Source organism: Catharus ustulatus, chromosome 16 (genome assembly GCF_009819885.2).
Source record: "Catharus ustulatus isolate bCatUst1 chromosome 16, bCatUst1.pri.v2, whole genome shotgun sequence".
NCBI classification, from domain to species: domain Eukaryota; kingdom Metazoa; phylum Chordata; class Aves; order Passeriformes; family Turdidae; genus Catharus; species Catharus ustulatus.
The window spans coordinates 15,599,735-15,622,637 of NC_046236.1; the positions used below are offsets into that span (position 1 = coordinate 15,599,735).

At 64.6% G+C, this 22,903-nt stretch overlaps 1 protein-coding gene across 2 annotated transcripts in view; it reads right to left on the minus strand.

The window, feature by feature from the left end:
* CASKIN1 (CASK interacting protein 1) overlaps positions 1-22,713 on the minus strand; it is a 28,209-nt gene extending 5,496 nt beyond the window's left edge. Inside the window, exons 1-14 of one of the 2 annotated variants that reach the window (XM_033074271.1) lie at positions 22,554-22,713; positions 9,345-9,396; positions 7,390-7,487; positions 7,168-7,313; positions 6,989-7,084; positions 6,681-6,811; positions 6,500-6,608; positions 6,097-6,205; positions 5,893-5,987; positions 5,693-5,810; positions 3,779-3,994; positions 1,900-2,007; positions 1,661-1,779; positions 141-228 (exon numbers count right to left, since the gene is read on the minus strand). In XM_033074271.1, coding sequence (XP_032930162.1) covers positions 141-228; positions 1,661-1,779; positions 1,900-2,007; positions 3,779-3,994; positions 5,693-5,810; positions 5,893-5,987; positions 6,097-6,205; positions 6,500-6,608; positions 6,681-6,811; positions 6,989-7,084; positions 7,168-7,313; positions 7,390-7,487; positions 9,345-9,396; positions 22,554-22,647 — 1,579 coding nt within the window. In that variant the 5' untranslated portion in view covers positions 22,648-22,713. The remainder of the gene's footprint in view (positions 1-140; positions 229-1,660; positions 1,780-1,899; positions 2,008-3,778; positions 3,995-5,692; positions 5,811-5,892; positions 5,988-6,096; positions 6,206-6,499; positions 6,609-6,680; positions 6,812-6,988; positions 7,085-7,167; positions 7,314-7,389; positions 7,488-9,344; positions 9,397-22,553) is intronic. The other variant, XM_033074272.1, reaches the window with a different exon arrangement.
* Between the last annotated feature and the right edge of the window lie 190 nt (positions 22,714-22,903).

Here is a 22,903-nt window from a genome sequence, read left to right on the forward strand (position 1 = left end):
AGGCGAGAGAGTCATTTTTTACCCACACGTTTTTCTTCTGGCGACGGGTGCCGTGGCAATAAAAAAAAAGACAAATCCCTGGATCCACGGCACGGCCAGGGCTCCTCCTGCTCCGGCAGCCGGGCGGCCGCAGCACGCACCTGCGGGGATGTCCTGCGCCTTGGCCGGCCCATCGCCCACGGCAGACTCTTGCGCAGAAGCCTTCTGGGAAAGGACCGTTGCCAGCAGCTGAAAAACACCCCGGGAAGGGGGGAGAGCAGGCAGGAGTGAGGCGGGCGGAGCGGGCCGGGGGTGCGTGTCACGGATGTCGTGGATATCGTGGATGTCGCGGATGTCGCGGGTACCGTGGATGCTGCGGGTGCTGCGGGTGCCACCAGCTCGGGCGAGGGTGGGCAGGGAGGGCTGCAGCAGATTTTGGTGGCAGCGGGGAGAGCGGGAGCCGCGGGAGCAGCAGATGGTGCTTTGCCGGCAGCAGGAGCCCACGGCACCGCCGCACCCCAAACCCAGCCTGGCACATGCCCAGCCCAGGCTGCCGGCACGGGCTGGGGGGTCCCCTGTGCCCACAGGACGGAGCCCCCCTGGCTGGCAGCGCGGTGTGGCTCAGGGGCAGGCGGGCATGGCAGGCAGGGTGCCAGGAGGTGTGGGCTGGCGGGTGCTGGGTGATGCGAGTGCCATCAGCAGGGATGGGACAGTGCAGGGGCGGTGCAGGGCTGTTGTGCCAGGGGTGTCAGAGCAACGTGCAGTGCAGGGTGCTGTGCTGGTGACAGCAGTGCATGGTGACAGTGTTCATGCTGGTTGCAGTGTGCCATGCTGTTTGCGGTGTGCCATGATGGTGGCAGCAGTGCATGGTGGTGTTTGCAGTGTTCCATGCTAGTGGCAGCAGTGCATGGTGACAGTGTTCATGCTGGTGACAGTGTGCCATGCTGGTTGCAGTGTGCCATGCTGGTGGCAGCAGTGCATGGTGGCAGTGTGCCATGCTGTTTGCAGTGTGCCATGCTGTTTGCAGTGTGCCATGCTGGTGGCAGCAGTGCATGGTGGCAGAGTGCCATGCTGGTGGCAGCAGTGCATGGTGGCAGTGTGCCATGCTGGTTGCAGTGTGCCATGCTGTTTGCAGTGTGCCATGCTGTTTGCAGTGTGCCGTGCTGGTGGCAGCAGTGCATGGTTGCAGTGTGCCATGCTGTTTGCAGTGTGCCATGCTGGTGGCAGCAGTGCATGGTGGCAGTGTGCCATGCTGTTTGCAGTGTGCCATGCTGTTTGCAGTGTGCCATGCTGGTGGCAGCAGTGCATGGTGCTGTTTGCAGTGTGCCATGCTGTTTGCAGTGTGCCGTGCTGGTGGCAGCAGCGTGTGCAGGGCAGGGCAGGGCAGAGCTCAGTGCAGAAGCCCCTGTGAGTGGCAGCACAGACACGGCACAGCAGCCTGGCATGGACCTGTGGAATGTTTTGCCGGGGGCTGAGCCCAGGCCAGGCAGCACTCAGGGGCCAGGTGGAGGGGACACGCTGGTGGCCACCGTCAGTGACAGCGCAGCTGGTGGCACACAGCGTATCGCTGAGGCTGCACAGCCTGGTCAAGGCCGGTCCCAGCTGAGGCCAGGACAGGCAGCAAACGCTGCGGGACTGCAGCCAACAGCAGCTGGCACGGCCGCCTCGGGGCTCGCCTTACCTTGACACCTTCGGAGCCGGCGTGCAGGGCGTGCGCCCCGCTGCCCGCGCTCTGCCCGCTCCCCGAGCTGCGCGCAGAGGCCACGCTGCCCGTGCTGCCCAGGCTGCTGCGGTCACCACCTGCACGGAGAGGAGAGGCTGTCAGGGCTCCGAGCCCCGCCGAGAGGGGACACCGCGGTGCGGCCGTGCCCCGCCGGAGCCACCGCCCCGTCCTGGCTCCGCGTCCCGGGCTCGCCGTACCTGCGAAGGGTTTCCGCAGCACCCAGATCTCCTCGGTGGGGGCGGGCGTGGCCGATCCGCCCTGCGATGGTGACAGGTGGGACGGGCTCATGTCGGCCCCGCGGGACCCTTGGTGGCAGAGCAGAGAGAGTGGGGTCAGGCGCGGGGCTCTGCGCTCGGGCTCGCACGGGTGTGGCACGGGACAGGTGGGCACGGCCCGGGACTGGCACTGCTGCACGTAGGAACGGCCCCACAGGGGAGGTGTGGGGACCCCGGCTGTGTCCGTGCCCAGGGATGCCACAGCCATCCTAGGGCCCTGTCCCACCCTGAGCTGGCAGAGGTGACAGTGACCAGCCCTGGGTCCCTGTTGTGAGAGCATCCCCTCACTGCTGCCAGGGACAGACCCAGGGTGTTCCAGTGCCCGGGCTGAGCCTGGACAAGGGACAGGGACCGTGTCATCCCTTCACAGGACAGGATGGGGACATGACCCAGTGCAGAGAGCAAAGGGAGCTGGACAAACTCAAGCAGGGGGGAACAGAGTCCCCACCCCACTGTCCCCTGTCCCAGGCAGTGCTGGCCATGTCCCTGCACCCAACAGGGGGGACACTGGGACCATGCAGGGACAGGCACCGTGTGCTGACACCCTGGTGACACACAGGGGACACAGTGGATGGACCTGGCCCTCTCTGGAGCACAGCTTGAAGGTCACCCCTGTGCACAGCCCCTCACCAGCTCGCTGTGCTGGCCACCTCTGCCAGGTCCCACTTGCACCAGGGACACCCAGCTCTGAGCCCAGGGGGGAAAACAGCACCAGATGAGATGGACAACAGCCCTACAAGGCCGGTGCTGCCACGGCCACACTGTGGCTCCACCACTGTCCTGCCAGCCACGGGGCACTGCCACCCTGCCACCAGCCATGGGCTGTCACCACCTCACTGCCAGCCATGGGCTACTGCCACCCTGCCACCAGCTGTGGGACATTGTCACCCCACTGCCAACCAGGCCAGTTCTGTTCATGGAGCTGCTCACTCCGACAGCACCAACCATAGCAGGGGACAGGTGGTACAAGGTGATAAAGTCACTACAGGAGCACAGCAGGGGACAAATGGCCCCACCAAATGTGGCTGGGACATCCCTGAGCTGCACATGCCATCGTCAGTCACACCAAGAGGAGCCTGGGCTTGTGCAGCTCCGTGTGACCCTTCCAGGAGAGAAAACCTTGAGGAAACAGAAGTGCTCCCTTGTCCCCAGTGCCAGCACTGCCACCCAGTGCTCCCCAACACGACCTCCTTAGCTGCTGCCACCAGGGCATGTGCAAACACCCCTGGCCCCAGGACTGCACCCCTGCAGTCCCCCTGCTCCTCGACGCACAGACCTGCAGCATCCATCACCTCCTGTGTCCTGGATGGTCCCCAGGGTCCAGCTGGGCTGAGCCAGCCCCAAGAACATCCCCTGGGACAGCCCCCAGTGCCACAGCCCCTTCCAGCTCAGCATGACCCGCTCAGAGCTGGGCCCTGCAGGGAGGCTCTGTTGGCACAGGGTCCCTGTGGCACAGAGCTGTGGCACAGAGCTGCCAACCCTGCCCTGGCACAGGGCTGTGAGTGCTTTGGGGGTGCCCACACACCCAGCCAGGAGCGTGGGGACAGCGGGGTGGGGAGGCTGGGCTGTGCCCTGGGCACACAGCGGCGCTGGAGCGGGTTTGCGAGGCAGCGATGGCACCGGTGTGCCACCCGTGTGCCCCCCACTGCAGGCATGCAGGCGCATGCACACGCTGCATGCACACACACACACACCCTGCAGCCCCCCTGAGGGGGACAGGCCGAGCAGAGAGAGAACGACACACGCTTCAAAGGAAAAGAAAGGAAAATCCATGGAGAGCACGAAGCGAGCGGTGAACTACCTTGTCCGTAACGCGGCTCGTCGGCACTGCTAGGGGAGAGCCTGTGATAGCCAAAGGAACTGAAAAGAGTCTGATGGGAATGTGGTGGTGGAGGTGGAGGTGGAGGCAGGGAATGGAACGGATGGGACGAGGCGTCACCGTTTAGCACAGCAGCCCCGTAAGCCGGGAGCGGGATCTTTTGGAAGTGTTGGGGGATTGTTACAGTCTCCCATGAACCTGATAATAAAACATAACAAGAGACAAAATGAAAAGAATCAAAATAATAGAGACACGCTCAGCGCCGCCAAAAAAAAAAATTAAAAAGAAAAAAAAATAAAATGAAAGAAAAGAAAGTGGGGGAAAAGGGAGCAAATAAAAAAAGCGACCAAAGGGATGTGGAGAAGCCAGAACCGAGACCCAACCGATGCGGAGCCGAGCCGAGGAGTAGCAGCAGGAGCTCAGCACGCACAGCCCGGTGCAGTACGGACACACGGACACATCCCACGGCTCTCACACGGACACTGGGACAGCCCCACGGACACTGGGACAGCCCCACGGACACTGGGACAGCCCCATGCCCAGCTCCTGGGTGTGTCCCAGCCAGGCCACCAGGGTCCTGCTCCCCCAGAGCCACCCCAGGGGAGTGGGGCTGCAGGCAGGGCTGGGCTGGGGCCGCAGCAGTGGTACCCCTGTGTCCGGCTGGCTGAGCCATGGCACAGAGCCTGCACAGCACACTGCTGCCCCACTGCAGCCAGCGGAGCAGCTACAGAGCCCCAGAGCCTGGCTAGCACTGCTACGGGCCAGCTGCAGCCCAGGAGCCAGGGAGCACAGCCCAGGAGCCAGGGAGCACAGCCCAGGAGCCACGGAGCACAGCCCAGGAGCCAGGGAGCACTGCCCAGGAGCCAGGGAGCACAGCCCAGGAGCCAGAGAGCACAGCCCAGGAGCCAGGGAGCACTGCCCAGGAGCCAGGGAGCACAGCCCAGGGGCCAGGGAGCACAGCCCAGGAGCCATGGATGGCATCTCTAGTACACAACCCACACCTGGAGGGTGGCTCTGTCCCTGCCTGTCCAGCACCCGGCGCCTCCAGGGCCGCTGTGGATTGCCCGGCAGCCACTTGTGCTGCCACTCCCTTGAGATATTGTTCAAGTGCCACCATTCCCTGCCCATGTCCCCATGGTGTGGCTGCCCCGGGACCCGCTCCCGGGAGTGGGGTGAGATGGTTGATGTGAACGCTGCCTGCAGAGGCACCAGCCCCATTGGGACACTCCTGGCAGAGGGCACAGCCCAGGGCTGCACACCCCACCATGAGCCTGAAGGGATGACGATGGGAATGGGGACAGGGACAGGCAGCCACAGGGCAGGGGAGCAGGGGCCAATCCCTGAGACGGCCCCTGGATGCAAATTCAGTCTCTGTGTGGCAGTATCACCTCCCTGGCACTGGTGCCCAGCCCTGAGCAGCACCTCCTGCAACCCCACTGCTGTGTGCATCCCCCCAAACCACAGTGACACCCCTGGGTTACCTCATGCACCAAACTCCAGGCACCTCAAACGCCTCCCCCAGCCCAAGGGCAGCCAGAGCTGACCCTGGAACAGCCCAGGGCTGACCCTTGAACACGCAGGGCTGACCCTCGAACACGGAGGGCTGACCCTCAAACACCCCAGGGCTGCCAGCACCAACCCCCAGCACCACACGGGCACCGACCCCACAGACACGACGGGAACACGGCTCCTGCACACTCGGTGGGAATGCCGGCCCCACAGGCACCATGAGGACGCTGACCCCACACTCACAGGCACTGTCCCCATTCACGGCAGGGACACCGACCCCACATGCACGAGGAGCATCGCCCTACTTCATCCTCACCCAGCACCCCGCTCCCCACCAAACCACGCCGGGGCTCCCCAGGGCTGGGGGTGCAGGGGGGGATTATTTGCCTGTTCGTTTGCTTATGGCCTCCACGAGGCTGGAGGGGAAATATCCCACGCGGTCGTTGCCGGTGCGGTTGTCGTGGATGCAGCCCTTCCAGCGCCCGTCGGCGTGCTGCTCCAGCACCTGCGGGAGGGGCCGGGTCAGGGGCCGGGCCGGGGGCCAGCACCGACACCGGGCTGTCCCCGGCCCCCCCGGCCACACTCACGGTGATGACATCCCCGGCTTTCACGTTGAGGCTGGTCAGGTCGTAGTTGTTGCAATAATCCTTGATGGCCCGGACCTGCAGAGCTGCGGAGGCGTCTGGGGACAGAACGGGAGCGTCACCAGCCGCTCACCCCGCGGGGGTTGGCACCCCCAGCCCGGCGTCCCTCGTGCCAGCACGGCCGCTGTGTGCCCTCCAACCCCCTACCCCGCAGCATCTGCTTGATCTCCTTGCTGGCCTGGCTGGTGGTGAACTGGTTGACGATGTCCAGAGCCGTCTGGTTGTAGGTGTTCCTGACGTGGGCGTTGATCCCGCTCTGCAATGGCACCGAGAGGGATTGGGAGGAGGCTGGTCCCCATCCTGCCACCCCTGGGACTCCCTAGGCCACCAGGAGACCAACAGCTGGAGGGCACAGCTCTCAGACCTTCGTGTGTACCCCCCTTGTGACCCTCACCCCTTGGTGCATCCCCTCCAGGACACTCAGCTCTGCTCCCTGCGAGAGCTGCACCGGCTGCCCTGAGCCCCCAGCTGTGGGGTCACCCCTCCCCACAGCCCCTGGCTGGGTTGGGGGTGCCTGGGGGCATCTGGGGGTGCCGAGGGGGGCCCTTACATCCAGCAGCAGCCGCACCACGTCCGTTTTGCCGCAGAGAGCGGCCTCGTGCAGCGCCGTGCCCGCCTTGGTCTGCCGGTTGATGTCGATGCCAGCCTGCAGCAGGAGCCTGCGGGGGCACAGCGGGGTCAGCGGGGCACGGGGGGACACTGGCAGTGCCACCCCTGCCCACGGCACCCACCGGATGATGTCGATGTGGCCGTTCTTGGCGGCCAGGTGCAGGGGGCTGGTGCCGTTGGGGTCGGTGGTGTCCCCCGGTTTGGGCTCCAGCAGAGCCGCGCACATGTTGCTGTTCAGGAGCAGTTGGACCACCTGGCTCAGCAAACACAGACGGAGCAGGGCTGCAAGGGCGGCTCCCCGGCCCCACCTCCCCTCCTGCCAGCGGTGTTGGCACTGCACATCCCCAGCGCTGGCCATCCCTGTGCCCCTCCAGCACCCCCGTCCCCTCCCAGTGCTCCTCTGGGGACACCCATCCCTGCAAGGACTTACCCCGACCCGGCCAAACTCGCATGCCAGGTCCAGGGGCGTCTTCCCCGAGTTGTCCATGATGCAGGGGTTGGACTGGTGCTGCAGGAGCATCTCCGACTGGGGACAAGCAAGACCCCGACGCGGTGAGGGCGGGGGTGGAGGGGCGGCACCACCCTCCCCAGCCCCGAGCCGCTCCGTACCACGTCGTAGTGCCCGTGCTGTGCCGCCAGGTGCAGGGGGATCTGTCCCTCGTCCGAAGGGATGTTCACAGAGGAGCCTGCCTTCAGCACCATCTTCATGGGCTCCTTCTTGCCCTGCCAAGCCGCGTAGTGCAGGGGCCGCATGCCTGCAGGGGCAAGAAGCCATGAATGATCCTTCTGTGTGCCTGCTGGGGGGCACGGGGCAGGGGGCTGGGGACTCGCCTTTGTTGTCCTTGATGTCCACGGCAGCCTGTGCCTCCAGCAGCAGCGAGATGAGCTCTGTGTTGCCGTTAAGTGCTGCATGGTGCAGAGCCGAGAACCTGGGGACAGGAGTGGTGTCAGGGGTCACAGGCCTGTCCCCTCCATAGCCCTGCCACCCCTGTCCAGCACCACAGCTTCAAACCTGCACCTCTGCAGCACCCCAGGGCACCTCTCTGCCCTCCACGTGTGCGTGTCCCCAGGAAAGCCACTCCCACACCCCTCTGCGAGCTTTTGGGGCAAGAATGGGAATGCTGAGACCCCACAGGTGTGGAGGTGTTGGGCAGAGCAGGCACAGGGGTGTCCCACTGAGGGTCGGGGTGCCGGGGAGCCCCCTCCCCACTGACCCATTTCCCCCAGCAGCACGGCCATGAGCACAGATGGCAGCGCTGCCCTCGCCCAGCGCCGGGCCGGGCTGTGGGCTGGGGAAAGCCCCGGGCCCCGCACCCGCTCTGCTCTCACAGCTCCCGGAGCTGGAGCTCCCGCCTGGGAAGCAGGCCAGGAGCTGACCTACTTGTGCTCTCGGCAGTGGCATCCTCGGTGCGACTGCGCTGGCACCCATCGCAACGCTGCTCCGGGCCTGGCCATGCACAGCCATGCCCAGGGCCACCCCGGTGTCACCTGCAGAGCCCCCAGGACACGCTGGGCCCTGAGGGGCTGGTGTGGGGTAACAACCCCCCTGTCCCTGAGGGGGACACGTCCCTGTGGGGAGCACGCTGCAGCCGCCGCGTCCCCCGGAGCTGCCGCCCGCGATCCCCGGCGGGGAGCGGCGATGTGAGCAGACAGCCGGCACAGGAGGCTGATCCCCAACGTCTGCCTGGGAAATGTCAACATTTTCCGCTCCAGCGCCCTGCTCAGATCCGCTCAAGATGGTGCAAATCGCAGCCTTCCCCAGGGCTGCCTCGGGGCCTTCCCTCGGGCGCCTCACGGCCCGGCCGGGCACCTCGGCCACGAGCAGGGCACTGGCCCTGGGGCCAGCACGGGGACACCAGCACAGGGCTGGGCCACAGCACCCCCAGCCAGCTCTGCAGGGATGGGGAAACTGAGGCACAGGGCTGGCTGAGCTCTCACAGAGCAGAGCACACCCCAGCTGAAGCCCAGTGCCTTCCCAGGGGATCCTTTCCAGGAGCAGCGCTGGAGCCTGGAGGTTGCTCCCCTTTTGCTTCCACAGCCCCTGAGCCTTTCAGAAGCAGGACATGAGCAGGGCCCTGCAGCTCCCCAGCCCTGCCCTGATGTTCAGCTCTCCTGTGGCTCTGCAGAGCACCAGGTGGCCCCTGAGCTGATGTCCCTACACCCAGCACAGCGATGAGCTGGCACGTACCAGGGGATGCCCACTGCCACCACCCTGGTGACGAGGATGAGGAGGGACCTGGGATACCGTGGCCATCTGTCCCCAGGGCATGGCTTCCCATTCCTGACCAACTGCTGCTCTCTGGCATTTCCAGAGCAGAGCCATCCCCAGGGAACAAGCAGGATCACAGCGTGGAGGGATCCAGGGCAGCCCCACAAGCAGCGCTCCCCCGGCTGCCCCCCTGCAGCCTCATTAGTGTGATTAGCAGGGGTGAGCTGCGGCCCCTTTGCGCCGTTGGAAGCGGCTGTGGAGCCGGTGCCTGGCGGGGTCACGGCTCTCCCAGCCGGCGCCCCACAGCGCTGATCCCTGCCCAGCTCCTGCAGAGCCCCACGGGGCTGGGAAAAGTGTGCTGGGATGTGGGGCACAGCCCTGCTCTGGTGCTGATGGCTGCTCTGGGTGCAGGCAGGGCTCAGCCACATGGGCTAATGGGGGCCAGAGCTCTGAGACTGCAGCTGGAGGCTGGGAGAGCCTGGCATTGCCACACAGACACACAGAAGGTGCACCCCCTGCTCACAGCACCCACGGCACACACCCCACAGCACCCACACCCACTCGGGGCTCCACTCACCCATCCGTGTCCTGGAAGTTGACATTGACTTTCTTTGCCGATCCAAGGAGCTCTGGAAGGGAGGGAAGGGGACAGGGTGTTAGAGGAGGTGGCTGGAGCAGGGACACTGGGCACACCAGGGAGGTGATGGTGGCAGCTCCAGGTTTCCCTTCCCACCAAGGCTGGGACTCCCTGCAGCTCCACAGGTGCTGTGTGAGGCTGCTGAACCTGCAGGCAGGATGCTCAGGGTGGGGGTCCCTGCTGAAGGTGGCAGAGCCTGGGGGCCCCTCCTAGCACCAGGTTCTGCCCATTCTCCCCTGGTTTTCCTGGGGTTCCCCCCTGGCTCCAGAACGGCCCCAGCTCAGCACGTTCCCCTGCACCCCCAGCCCCCCCAGCACCGCCCTCCCCACGCTTCTGGGAAATTAAACCGCGCCAGGGCAATCCAATTAGCAGCACGAGGAAGGATGGAGCCAGATTTACATAAGATTTACCCGAAAAATGCCACTCAGGCTTTCCAGTGAGCTGCTCTTCCCACAGCGGGAGCCGGAGCAGGAGGGGAAGGAAGAGGAGGGAGGGAGCAGCACCCAGCAGGGTGGGCAGAGCCCCAGGTGGGGAACCCACACAGCAGCCCCTGAGCCCAGCACAGCGAGCACAGCTCCAACACAGCCCTGAGTCCTTGGGAGAGGACCCAAAGGCTTCATGGCCTGGCAGGGAGAATTGGCAAAGTCACTTGAGAATGGGCAAAGCCAGGGACAAGCTCTTGCTGGGAGAAGCTGGCTGGAAAGGGCTGCTTCAGGCAGGGAAGGGGAATGTGGGGCCAGAGAGACACTCCCTGTGCTCCTTGACCTTGCTCTCTCCCCCTCTACCCCGTCCCCTTGCCAGTGTCCCCGTGTTTATTGAGTTATGGGACACAGTGGCTGTGCCACAGCCCAGGAGCAGCAGGAAGGGCGGCTGTGTCCAGCCCTGACCCTCAAACCTGGGGAGTGCCAGGCTGAGCCAGCCCTGCCCTGCCCAGGCAGCACAGATGGGCCAGGAGTGGCCAGGACAGAGGCTCTGGCACCCAGTGCTGGCTCTGTCCTGCACTCCAGGGCTGTCTGACTCTCCGAGCCGCAGGACATTTGCTAATGCTGACACAGCCCGGTGAGACAGGTGAGAGCTGCAGAGGACAGGTTCTGTCAGCCACAGCAACCACCCTGCAGCCACCAGGGCCCCAGGCTCTCCTCCCAAATGCAGTGCCTCATGTGGGATGAGAGCGGGCACTGCAGGGTGTCCAGAGAGGGATGGGGACACCAGGGGGTCCCCAGGGTGCAGGGAGGGACAGGAACACCACAGAAAGCCCCAAATCCCACCCCTGCCATAGCATCCCCACGTTCCCCTGGGAAGAACTGGACATCAGTGGTGGGCAGAGCCCCTGTGACACCGGCACTGACCCAGTCCCCGCCAGCCCCGTGCTGCCGCCAGCGTCCCCAACAAAGGTTCCATTCAGCTGCGGTGGAGAGGAGCCCAGCGCCGCTTCCGCTGCCGCCCCGCGCCAAGAACCAGCTCCCAGGAGAAGGGGCCGAGCTGCCCCCAGGGAGGCAAAGGGCCAGGGGACAAAGGGAGCCGGTGGGCGCAGGAGCGGCACCGTGCCCGGCTCTGGCTGCCACCTCCGGCCCCGAGACGGGCCCCGCTCCGCGATGGGTCCTTGCAGATGGACGGACGCTGTCAGCAGCTCTGCAGTGCCCGGCCTTTCCCACGGCCTGATCCCAGCCCCTCGCTGGGATGGGGCGATGCTCAGGAGTCAGGGTGCAGTGGTGATGCTGTTGGTGATCCCCAGGCACATGTCACCCTCGGCATCACCAAACCACCATCGCCCCAACACACCACAGCGGCAAATTTTTCCTCCCTGCACCTGCAGGAGAGGCTGCGGCTGCCAAAATCTGTTTAGCACTTCCATCACTGCCCGTGCCAAGTGCTTAGTCAGTGACTTCCAGCCATGCAGTGGTTTGACTTTCCTTAAAGCTCTGGAAGTGGCCGTCAGCATGCCGAAGGCAGCTGGAGCATGCAGCCCAGCTTGGGGCTCAGACAAACCCAGAGCAGGGGAGAAGGATGGGTGCCCTGGTCACCAGGTCCAAAGTGGGATTTGCAGCCTGTCTGGGGGCAACAAGAGCCAGGAGAGCTCATTAATTGCTGGGAAGTACAAGGAAAACTCTTCTACTAATGAGGGAGAAAGAAGGAAGGGATCTGAGTGCTTCCAATTAAAGATACCGGCTACAAAAGGACATGGGCATGGTGGGGAGGAGAGCAGAGCTTCTTCATGGCCACGCTGCCAGCGAGCACCCAGTGTCTTCCTGGCTGCCCTCTCTGCTGGAAGGGGTGGCAGGGACCACGGAGCACCTGCAGCCATCACCTTGCCCTCTCCGTGCAGAACCACATGCCATCAGGAAGGCACTGTTGCTCACACAACCTGAGCCCCACCACCACCCTTGGGACCCCCCAGTGTCCCCTCTTGGTGCCCAATAGGCCACTCAGGTGATGGCTGTGCCATTGGGATCACAGGGCTCCCCTGTTTCCATGGCTCTCAGAGCAGTTTGCACCCCACAAACACCCTGGGGCAGCACAACGATGCCAGCCCCGGGAAAGGGGGACACACGTAGGGCCTGGCACCACCAGGTCCAGCTGTCCCCCGTGGCTCCGGTGTGCACTGGGATCTGCAGCGTCTGCCATGGACACCAGCTCTAAACAGCGCCTGCCAGAGCAAACACCGCCGCGGGGAGCGGCCCTGCCACCACTCCCAGAGATGCCTTCACTTAAACACGGCCATTGCAGGAGCTGAATGCACGCTTGGGTTGAGCCTGGCACTCTGTGCGCAGTGAGCTCCTCGCCGGCCCTGCCACGCGCTGGCCCCGCAGCAGCCACGGCCCCGGCGGGCACTGCAGGACAGGGGACACACGAGCCACTGGCACGTGCAGGGCCTGGGCACGGAGTCCCTCTCTGCCCAACCCCAGGGCCCAGCCACTCATCACCTCAGCTCCTGGCACTGTGCCTGGCAGCTGCTTTGGGCAGCCTGGAGGTGCCATGAGGAGACCCCCGTGCCCAAACACTGCTCTGGGCACTGCTGTGCACACCCCCATGGCCAAGCAGGAATCCCAGTAGGTGCCATGGGGTGATCCCTGTGCCCACCACTGCTCCAGGTACCCCAGAACACGCTGCATGGAGATGTCTGTGCCCACAGGGCCGGTGTATGCCATGACGAGACCCCAGTGGCCAGTACAGCTCTGGGCACCCCAATGCACCTGGCAGTGAAATCCCCGTGCCCGGCTGCCCCATCCCTTCCCTGCACATGTGTCCAAGGTCCTGGCCCCGCATGGTGGGACTCCTCAGGGGGCTCCTCTCCCTTCCCAGCACCCTCTCCCTGCTCATGCGCCAGCCCCTGCGTCTGCAGCCAGCGCAGCGCCAGCAGCGATCGATGCCCGGCCGGGGCGCGGGGGCTCCTGGCCAAGCCCCCGCTGACGAAGCACATCCTCACCCAGCTCCCCCCGGCGCGGAGCAGGCGGCTGCTCCAAGCAGATGGCTCCAGCCTCCGCTAAATCAACATCTCCTTAATGAGGGGAAAGCATTGCTGCCCCCTCCCCAGCATGGCGGCAGTGGATGAGCCAGGAGAACCCCCCCAAAATCCTGCTCGCCATCCCTTCCATCACCCCTCTGCAGTGATCCCACGTCCCTCCAGCCCCATCCCTGCTGCTTCCCCACTCCCCAGCTCACGCGGGCAGTCGGATGCCTGCGTGTGCCCCCCCCTCAAACACAACAGGACCCCACAAGCAGCGAATATCCACAGGGAAGACATTCAAGACAAGCGCCTATTTCAGAGACAAGGGGGAGGATCCTGCAGCGGCATCGCTGGGAGCTGCCGGATAAAGGAAGCATCCAAAATAGCTGCTCTTAATTATATCCCTGCTAACGAGCGCCGCGAAAACAACGGGCACTGCACGAGGAGCCCTGGCATGGGGGCGTCTCATTCCTCGCTGCGAGGATGGGGTCCCACAGCGGCATGTGGGGACCCCACCGAGGCAGCCACAGCAGCCCCGGCTGGGTCTGGTGATGACGGTGACATCGGGGAGCTGGTCCTGACAGGGAAAAGCTTGTACTCCTGCAGCCAAGGTCGTGTCAGGCGCTGAGGCCGGCGCGATGTTCAGATGCTAATGAAGCCGTTATCATCTTCCGATCGATCTGGACTGTATAAATAATGCACCGGGAAGCTCGTTGTACACGGGAAGGGATTGCCTGGGGCTAAAAGGTGGCTGCGATGGGATGGAGCCGTTGCAGAGCAGTACAGAGCACAACTGGGTAACTATTGCCCACCACAGTTGGACACCCCAGAGTCCACCACAGCTGGATGTCCACTACCTGTCAGAGCTGGACGTACACCTCTCACCACAGCTGGACCTCTCAGTGTCCACCACAGCTGGATGTCCACTGCCCATCACTACTGCCCATCACAGCTGTGTGCCCCCTGCCCATCACCAGCCATTCCCCAAATCCCAAGGCACTTTCAGGGGATGCCACCATTGTGCCCAGCACATGTGCAGGTGCTCCGGATGCCCATCCCTGGCAGAGCTTTCTCCGGGGAGTGGTGAAATCTGCACTGGAGGCTGGCTGGGCTCTGGCAGCCTGAGTCACCACGCAGTGCTGTCCCCTGGGGCTGCAGGAAGCAGCTTAAATGCAGCTTTCAAGAGGCAGCAGGGACTCCACTGTGATGCTTTTATTTTTACAAAAAGGAAACTTTTCAGTCCCGTGGGATGGCGTGGGGTTGGCCCTGTGGGCTGCTGGAGCAGGTGAGGACAGGGGACGTGGGTGTAGCCAGGGCTGAGCCAACCCACCAGGACTGGAGATGTCCAGGGCACCCAGAACCCACCAGCAGCTACTGTGGAGATCCCCATTCCCTCTCTGTACTCCCTGTATCCTCACCTGACCTTTGTGGTACCGTGGAGCCAGGCCAAACCACACAGCATCAGCCAGACTCCTTTGGGGCAGTCCCAGCCCCCCAACCCCCCGAGTACCACCTGGAGCTCCCTGGTGTCTCAGCCCAGAGCACCCAAGAATGCAGGAAAGTGGCAGCAGGGACGGGCAGGAGCTTGTGCAGCGCAGGGAGGTGCTGCCTGTGCCCCACAGGTGGGACACAAGGTGTGCTCAGCTCCGTGGGACCAGCACCGAGCGTCGCAGCCGCCCGCCGTGCCCGGTGCCAGCCGCACGCCCACACTCGTCTCCGCGGAAATGAATGTTGGTGTCGCTTACAGGGGCCCTAATTGCCAGCCTGTGGCAAACAGGTAATTTTCAGTAATCACCCTGGCTGGAAGGAGCCACTGCTGGCACAGCGAGGCTGGTATGGCAGGGACGGGGATGGGGCTGCTCAGGGACACTGTCACCTGTGTCTGCCTGTCCGTCCGTCCATCCATCCATCCATCCATCCATCCATCCATCCATCCATCCATCCATCCCAGCACGGCTGGCACTGCCTCTCCTTGGGACACGGGAGCAGAGAGAGGTGAACACACACTGCTCACCTCCACCCTGGGGCAGAGACCGTCCTGCCCTGCCCCATCCTCATCCTCATCCTCATCCTCATCCTCATCCTCATCCTCATCCTCATCCTCATCCTCATCCTCATCCTCATCCTCATCCTCATCCTCATCCTCCCCAGCTCCTCCCCTTCCTCACCCCCTCTCTGTGGGGCCAGGGATCCCTGGGAGAATGGACCCTATCCACACTGGCTGCAGGGCGGGTACCAGGAGCTTTGTGCACCTTAAAGCATCATTAACCAAGACACGGCAGTGATCACCTGCCTCCCAGCACGGTGCAGCAGCACTGGGAAGTGGTGGGAGCTTCTGGAGTGCCCTGTGAGCACATCTGTGTGCACATCTGTGTGCAGGCAGCCCAGATCAGCTCTTAGTGAGCTCTATGTGCACACGTGTGCACATCTGTGTGCAGGCGGCCCAGATCAGCCCAGATCAGCTCCTGGTGTGCCCTGTGAGCACACGTGTGCACATCTGTGTGCAGGCGGCCCAGATCAGCTCTTAGTGAGCTCTGTGTGCACACGTGTGCACATCTGTGTGCAGGCGGCCCAGATCAGCTCTTAGTGAGCTCTGTGTGCACACGTGTGCACATCTGTGTGCAGGCGGCCCAGATCCATCACCGGGAGCTGCTGCAGCGCCGCTCTGAGCTCCCAATGGCGGCAGAACCGGCCCCGGGCTCTATTTTAATGTGATGTCTTCAAAGCCATCGTTTGTCCTCATCCACGGCCGCTGCACTGTGCCCGCCTTCTGCTTCCCGGCAGGAATGGAAGGGCAGGGTGGGCACAGGCATGGGCAGCTCAGCGGTGTGCCAGTGACCACCAGGGTGGGTGGATGTGCAGCTGTGCATCATCCAGGAGCACTGGGAGCTGCTCCCGGAGGGCTGGTAGCACTACAGGGGAGGCACAGTGCTTGCAGGACCAGTCACAGTGTCCCCAGAGTCCCCAGTATCCCCAGCATCCCCAGTATCCCTAGTGTGCCCAGTGTCCCCAGAATCCCCAATATCCCCAGTGTCCCCAGTGTCCCCAGTGTGCCCAGCACGGCAGGCACAGCGAGGGGCTGGCAGGGGCGGTGCAGGGCCGAGCAGGAGCGAGTCTCAGGCAGACGCTGAGCGCACACGGGGAGCGGGGCTGCTGCGGAGCTGCAGGGCTGCGAGGAGCGCGCCTGCCGTAAACAGCCCAGCTGCAATGCAGGAGCCGGGCAGCCGCTGCTTTGTCTCTGCTCCAGCGGCTCCCGCGGCCGCGGAACCCGCGGGGCCTCTCGAGGAGGCGGCTCCGGCAGCCACATCTGGAAGGGATCAGCGGCTGCTGCCGCCACGAGCCGGCCGTGCCCAGGGCCGGCCCCACGGGCAGGAGGCAGCGGAGAGGCCGCGGGCACACGGGGCACTCGATGGACACGCACGCACACGGATGTCCACGCGTGGCCGGGGATGGATGCACGGGGATGGATGCACGGGGATGGATGCATGGGGATGGATGCACAGGGATGGATGGATGGATGCACAGGGATGCGGAGGGGCACACGAGGGCGGAGCACGCAGCCACCCGAGCTCCCGAAGATGAGCCCGTGGTGGCTGCTTGGGCACCATTTCCAGCTTGGTCCGTCTCCAGCTGACACAGATCATACCAGGGCACAGCGCTGGGGTCTCTTCATCCCGCTGTGCCCCTGGGCACCCCAGCCCCGCAGCCACCTCCATCTGCTCGGTGCTCCCCGGGCGGGCGGCAGTGACCTTGGTGGGGACACCCAAGGAGAGGCGGGCAGAGCTGGCACTGCCATCCAGCCGCTCTCCCCTGCCCTCCCAGCGCCGTGCTGCCCCACGGATGGCTCGTACCAGCACCGGTACCCATCCATCAGCGGAGCAGTCCCGGCAGCACGGGGCTGTCAGGCCGAGCTCTGCATCCCAGCTTCCCATTTCTCAGGCTGATTGCTCCTGTCGCTGCAGAGCCCGGCATTAAACACCTCATTTTCTACTCCGGTATTGAGTTGGAAAATACTATTAACATTTCATTAGAGCTTAAAGATCCCTCTCAGCCCGTCACAGTGAGCCAGCCCAGGGGTGGCACTGCACTGGTCCCATCCCTCTGGGAAGAGGAGAGCCAGAGGGGGCAAGTCCTGTGTGCCCCAGATGTGGGACAGCATGGTGAGCCAGGGCAGAGGTGACATCAGCACTGCACGATGGCTCGGTGACCTGCAGGACACTTGGCCAGGGACAGGACACAAAGCAGTGACAGAACAGCAGTGTCCATGCAGGTACTCCTGAGTTTTGCTTCCCAACACGTTTCCCTCACCCATGGGAGCAGGACCAGCAAGAGTCGTTAAATATCAGCAAATTTGATCTCCAGCATTCTCCCAACAGTGCTGAGCACCATTCCCAGCACCCAGCACCCAGCAGCAGCACCAGGACAGGCAGTGCTGTGGGAAACAAGCTCAGGTATCACCCAAGAGCTGGGTGCTCCTCTCCAGCACTCACCCCACCAGCACTGCCACAGCTCCCAGTGCCATGAGCCCAGGAATGTGTGCACTGAGCACCCACTTTGCTTTGGGAGCCACGCAGACCCTGGCACAGCCCCACAGAGCTGCCATCCCCAGGCACTGCTGCTGCACGTGGGGAGTGGGAAGGGGCTGGGGGCACCTGGGCACAGCGAGATGGGCAGGGGACTGACCACAGCGAGATGGGCAGGGGACTGACCACAGCGAGATGGGCAGGGGACTGACCACAGCGAGATGGGCAGGGGACTGACCACAACGAGACGGGCAGGGGACTGACCACAGTGAGATGGGCAGGGGACTGACCACAGCAAGATGGGCAGGGGACTGACCACAGCGAGATGGGCAGGGGACTGACCACAGCCATTCCCAGCTGCTGGGGAGGGGAAGGAAGGGTTAAACAGAGTGCAGAGGGAAGGAGAGGAGCCAGACGCCAGCCTGGCTACTGGAAACCACGATGGGCTGGCAGTGACTGGGAGGCTGTGGAGAGAAGCTCAGGGCACCCACAGCACTCAGACCTGCTCGGGGCCAGCACTGTCACCCTTGGGTGCAGCCTGGCCCTGCCATGTCCCCCACGGTGTCACCCCCCAGCACAGGGGCAGCAAGCAGCCAGAGCTGGCAGCCGGGGGAGAGCCCCACGAGGGGCTGCCAAAGGGCTGCTTGGTGTCAAGCCAGGTGAATTTGGGACTGCTGAGAGGAAATCCAGGCCAGTGAGGAAGCTGGGAACGGAGCCGCCGGCCCGCAGCCCTGCTGCTCCTCGATGGCAGTGGCCAGCAGGGACAGGGACCCTGCGGCCAGTCCGGACACGGGGGCTGTGTCCAGGGGGGCATGGGAGGCTTTGCACACACAGCTCAGCCCAGCCACGGGGCAAAAAATGTAAAATAATAAGAAACCACCCCAGGCTGAGCAATCGTGCCCCTCTGGGAGGGAATTTGGCACACAGCAGCCCACACCCGCCTGCCAAGTCCTGCTGGGAGCGAGGCTTCACCCGCGGGCTGCAAACCCCGAGAAGTTTATGAGGGACCCGCTGACACGTGGATGGGTCTGGGAGCAGCCGGAGCTGCTGGGCCCTGACAGCACCCTGCCTGTCAGCAGGGCTGGGAGCACAGCCCGTGCCGGGGACACGCCTGGGATGCTCCGGTATCTCCCCTCGCTGGCATCAGCCGCGTGTCCAGCCCGCCCCCTTGGCATCCCGCCCCTTCATCCCTGCCAAGGGGATCGGGGAGGCGTGGGAGCAGTGCCTGGCCACGGGATGGGGGATGCACGGGGTCCCAGCACCTCTTTGGCCACAGGATCTGGCCTCACAGCCCCTTCCCCCCTGTCCAGATGTCCAGCAACGATGGCTCCAGAGGCCAGCAGCACCCAGGGGCTCCAGCACTCCAGTGAGCATCATCAGCTCATCTCTGCCTGGGTTTCTCTGTCAGCAAGGAGGTTCTGCTCAGTCCCTGTGCCCAGGAGCAGCAGGAGCCATCGCGGGTGGCTGCCTCCCAGGGAAGGCTCCTGCTTTCCCAGAGGGCAGGGGAACCGGGCAGCTCCGGTGGCTGCCGGCCACGTGTGCCCTGGGCACTGCACCACAATTGGATTTGCATCTGCCCTGCCTTTTACTGCATGGAAATTGAATTGTAAAATGTCAAAGACATTTCCTAACTGCGCCATATTAGCCCGGTTTTATTAAATACTGTTATCAGAGCAGATTATGAATGCAATCAAATGCAGGCAAGAAAACCCAGAATTAACTGGCCGCTGTGCAGGAGCACTCACCGGAGGGCAGCAGGCAGCTGCTGAGCCCTGCCCAGCGCCCATGTCCCCAGGTGCTCTGGCTCTGCTTCCCACTGTCCCCAAATCCTGGAGCACCGGTGAGGGAACATCCTCACCCAGCCAGTGCAGCTCCACTCACATCCCAGGATGGCTCCCCAGGGACAGCAGGACCCCTCAAAGACATCACTGAGCTTGGAGCTCCTTTCCTAGGCAGGCAGGACCTGTGCCTGGAGTGATGGACAAGCCCCGAGGTGACGTGCAGGGCAGGATGCAGAGCCCTGCACAAGTGGCAGTGCAGGAATGGGGCACTCCTGCTCTCCTGCCCTGAGTGGGGACACACTGAGAGCTGCCCAGGCCTCAGCACCAGCACCCTGGGCAGTGGGGCCAGGCTGGGCTGGGTTATCCAGGGTTACCCTGACGTGGCAGGACACAGGGGGTGCAGAGCTCTGTGCCCAACTCCTGATCCCAGCCAGGCACTGTGGCTAACCCAGCTCTAGGTGTCCCAGACTCCAACAGCACACCAGGACACGAGTCCTGATGGCAACCTGTGGGACCAGGATGGCACTGGGGACCAGGCATGGGGTTGGCAGCAGAGCCCCACAGGACATGGCCCTGGGTTCCACCCACACAGCCAGCTCCTGCCAAGCTTGTCCTGGCACTGTGGGGCCACGTGCCGGGACATCTCCTTGGCCACAGGGAGCTGCCGTGTCTGGAAGTGCTTTACAGAGACCCCCAGCCTGGCTGGAGGAGAAACTGGAGTAGAGGATCCAACCCTTGGCTCGAGGTCCCACACTCAGCACTGGCAGCACCACACAGGAGCCATTTCCAACGTGGAGGAGCCACTGGCAGCTCTGGCCTCACAGGGAAGGAGCCAGCTCGCTCCAACACTCCACAGCCCAGGAACTGTGGATCCTGGCATGGCACAGCATGGCACAGCATGGCACAGCTCATCTCCCACTACCTGAAGCCTCAGGTGCCCAGGACAGGGATGGCACAGTGGGCATGGTGCTCCTGGAGACACCCTGTGCTCCCATCCCATCCCATCCCATCCCATCCCATCCCATCCCATCCCATCCCATCCCATCCCATCCCATCCCATCCCATCCCATCCCATCCCACGGAGCTGGAGCCAAAGGGAAAACGCCAAGTCACCACATTTCTTCGAGGTAGCACCGAGAAGGAGGGGACAGGGAGGGAAACAGTTTGCTGCCAAATCCCTGCATCTGATTTGCGCAACTTTCAGACAACCTCATCAATTATGGATGGCCGGGAAGCAGGCGCGGTGCGCGCTGCGGCCGGCCCGGGCCCCCAAACCCGCACTCACACCGAACGGGGCCCCATGTCACCATAGCAACCCGCGCTAATTCACGCAAGGATTTTTAAAATCTCATTTATTAAACCCCACATGAATAGGATATTACCCAGATAACAGGGCTAAGTTACAAATCTTGCTGGTGCCGCGCAGCGCCGCAGGCATGCGTGGGACCGGAGCTCGGAGGGGACGTGTGGACAGCATGAGTGGGGACAGCACAGTGTGGGGACAGCACAGTGTGGGGACAGCCCTGCTCGGTGCTCTCCCACTCCATGCACTGCTCCAGCCCCACTGCCATGGTCAGAGGTGCTTGTGCACCCCAGGCTGGGAGCACAGCACCCATCACCACACACGGCACACGTGGGAGAGTCGGATCCAGTGGGGGAATGGCCCCAGACAAGCCCTGCACTGGCACCAGGTGGGCGGCCCAGCAAGGGAATGGGGTGAGCATCCAACCCCAACACCAGGCTCAGCCCCACTGGGTGTCCCTTGTCCCCAAGCTGTGATCCTGGCACAGGGAACACTGCTGGCCCCCATGGCTGTCCTGCCTGCTATCCAGAGGGCTCAGCAGAGCACTGGGAAGGACAGGGATGCAGGAGAAGGTGGTGGCACTCAGGCACCTCTGGTTGTTGCCACAGCAACGCCAGCTGTGTGCCCAGGCCAGCAGGGACTGGAGAGGGGTGTGTGGGCACAGGCCAGGCGTTGTCCCCATACCCACACGCTGCCCCAAGAGGCCACGGCAGCAGCAACAGCTGGAGTGGGTTGGGTTGAAATGGGCTCTGAGCTGGAGGTTCTTCTTGCCCTGCACAGTCCCTCAGCAGTGACAGCAGCATGGCACTGGGGACATGGGGGACACCATGGCACAGGGAAACACGTGCTGGCCCCACGGGGCACTGTGGACATGGTGGATGCAACGCCAGAGCAGGGACATGGGGAATGCCATGCCAACCCTGCTCAGCACCAGGACAGGGACACCACGCTGGCCCTGCTTGGCCAGAAACAGCCCTGCATGACCAGGGACAGGGGCAGCTCACCAGTCCTGCACATTTGGGGAATGCCGGCCCTGGAGAGAGGGGCTGTGGGCACAGCCACGAGGGACCGTGTGTCCAGAGACCAGAGGCACACGAGTGCTCCCCGTGCTCCCTGTCCGTACCCAGGGATGCTCCCCGGCCTCCCAGCCCGTCCCCGGCACCAGGCCTGAAACCTGCGGCTGCATCAGCACCATGAATTATTCAGTCCCGGGCGGAACGCCTCGACGGAGCAGTTACATCCTACAGCGAGTAGATACTCATGGAGCTACACACACGTACACCCGGAGACGCACACGCACAGCCACACGCACGCCCCCGCAGCCTCACACCTGGCCACGCACCCGCGGAGCCGCGCACAGCCCAGCCGCAGGGATGCACCGGGAGATACCCGCGGAGCGACATCCAAACACCCCCTCAGCGAGAAACACCAACAGCCCAGCCAAACACGCAGATGCCAGGGTACACACCGCCACGCAAACACCCCACGCACCCAAACACAGCCGCACACGCTCCCGCGGCAGCGCGGACACACGCAGAGGTGTGCGGGCAGCTCACCCGCGCCGGCCGGCCAAACTCGCTGCACGCACACGCAGATGCGCCCGGCGCTGCCCGGCCGCAAACCCTGCCCAAACCCCCGGGAGCACCGGGCCCGGCTCCCGGGGGGTCAGGAGTTGCTCCTGGGTACAAGGCAAGGGCAGCCCGGTCGGACCCGACCGCTCCAGGGGTGCCCCGGGACTGGCGAGGGGACCCTTCGCAGCGCTCCGCACCCGCGCAGCGCCCAGGGATGCTCCGAGCTCCGCCAGAACGCTCAGACCCGCTCCGGGCAGCGCCCCCCGCCCTTCCCGGGGCGCCGCCGGGGGTCCTCAGCACGTCTACGGTCCCCGCCCGCCTGCGACGAGCCGCAGCCGGGGAAGGGCCGGGGATGCTCCGGGGCGGGCAGGGCGGCATCGCGGCCGGGCCCCGGGAGCAGCGCTAGGATGCGGCCCCGAGCCGCCGCGCCCGTTGCTGCGACGCCGGTGCCCGTGTGTGCCCCCCCTCCGAGTGTCCCCCCGCACCGCCGCCCCCCGCCCGGCCCCGCCGCCGCCGCACTCACTGGCTTTGCCGGGCTTGGGCCTCTGCAGCAGCTTCTGCACGGCCGCGATGTCCTCCGCCTTCACCGCCTGCACCAGCTCCTGGTCCTTGCCCATGGCTGCGCCGCGCCGGGGCTGCCGGCTGCGGGCTCACGGCCCGAGCATCCTCCGCGGCGCGGCGCGGCGAGGGGCGGGGGGCGGCGGGGGGCGGCTCGGCGCGGCTCGGCACGGCTCGGCTCGGCACGGTGCGGCCCCCCCGCCCAGCCCGCCCGCTCCGGAGGCGGGGGCGGGGGCGGCGGCGGCGGCGGGCGCCCGGGGCGGGGCGCGGCGGGGCGGGGGGGGCCGCACCGGGAGCGCGGGGGGCAGCGCGGGA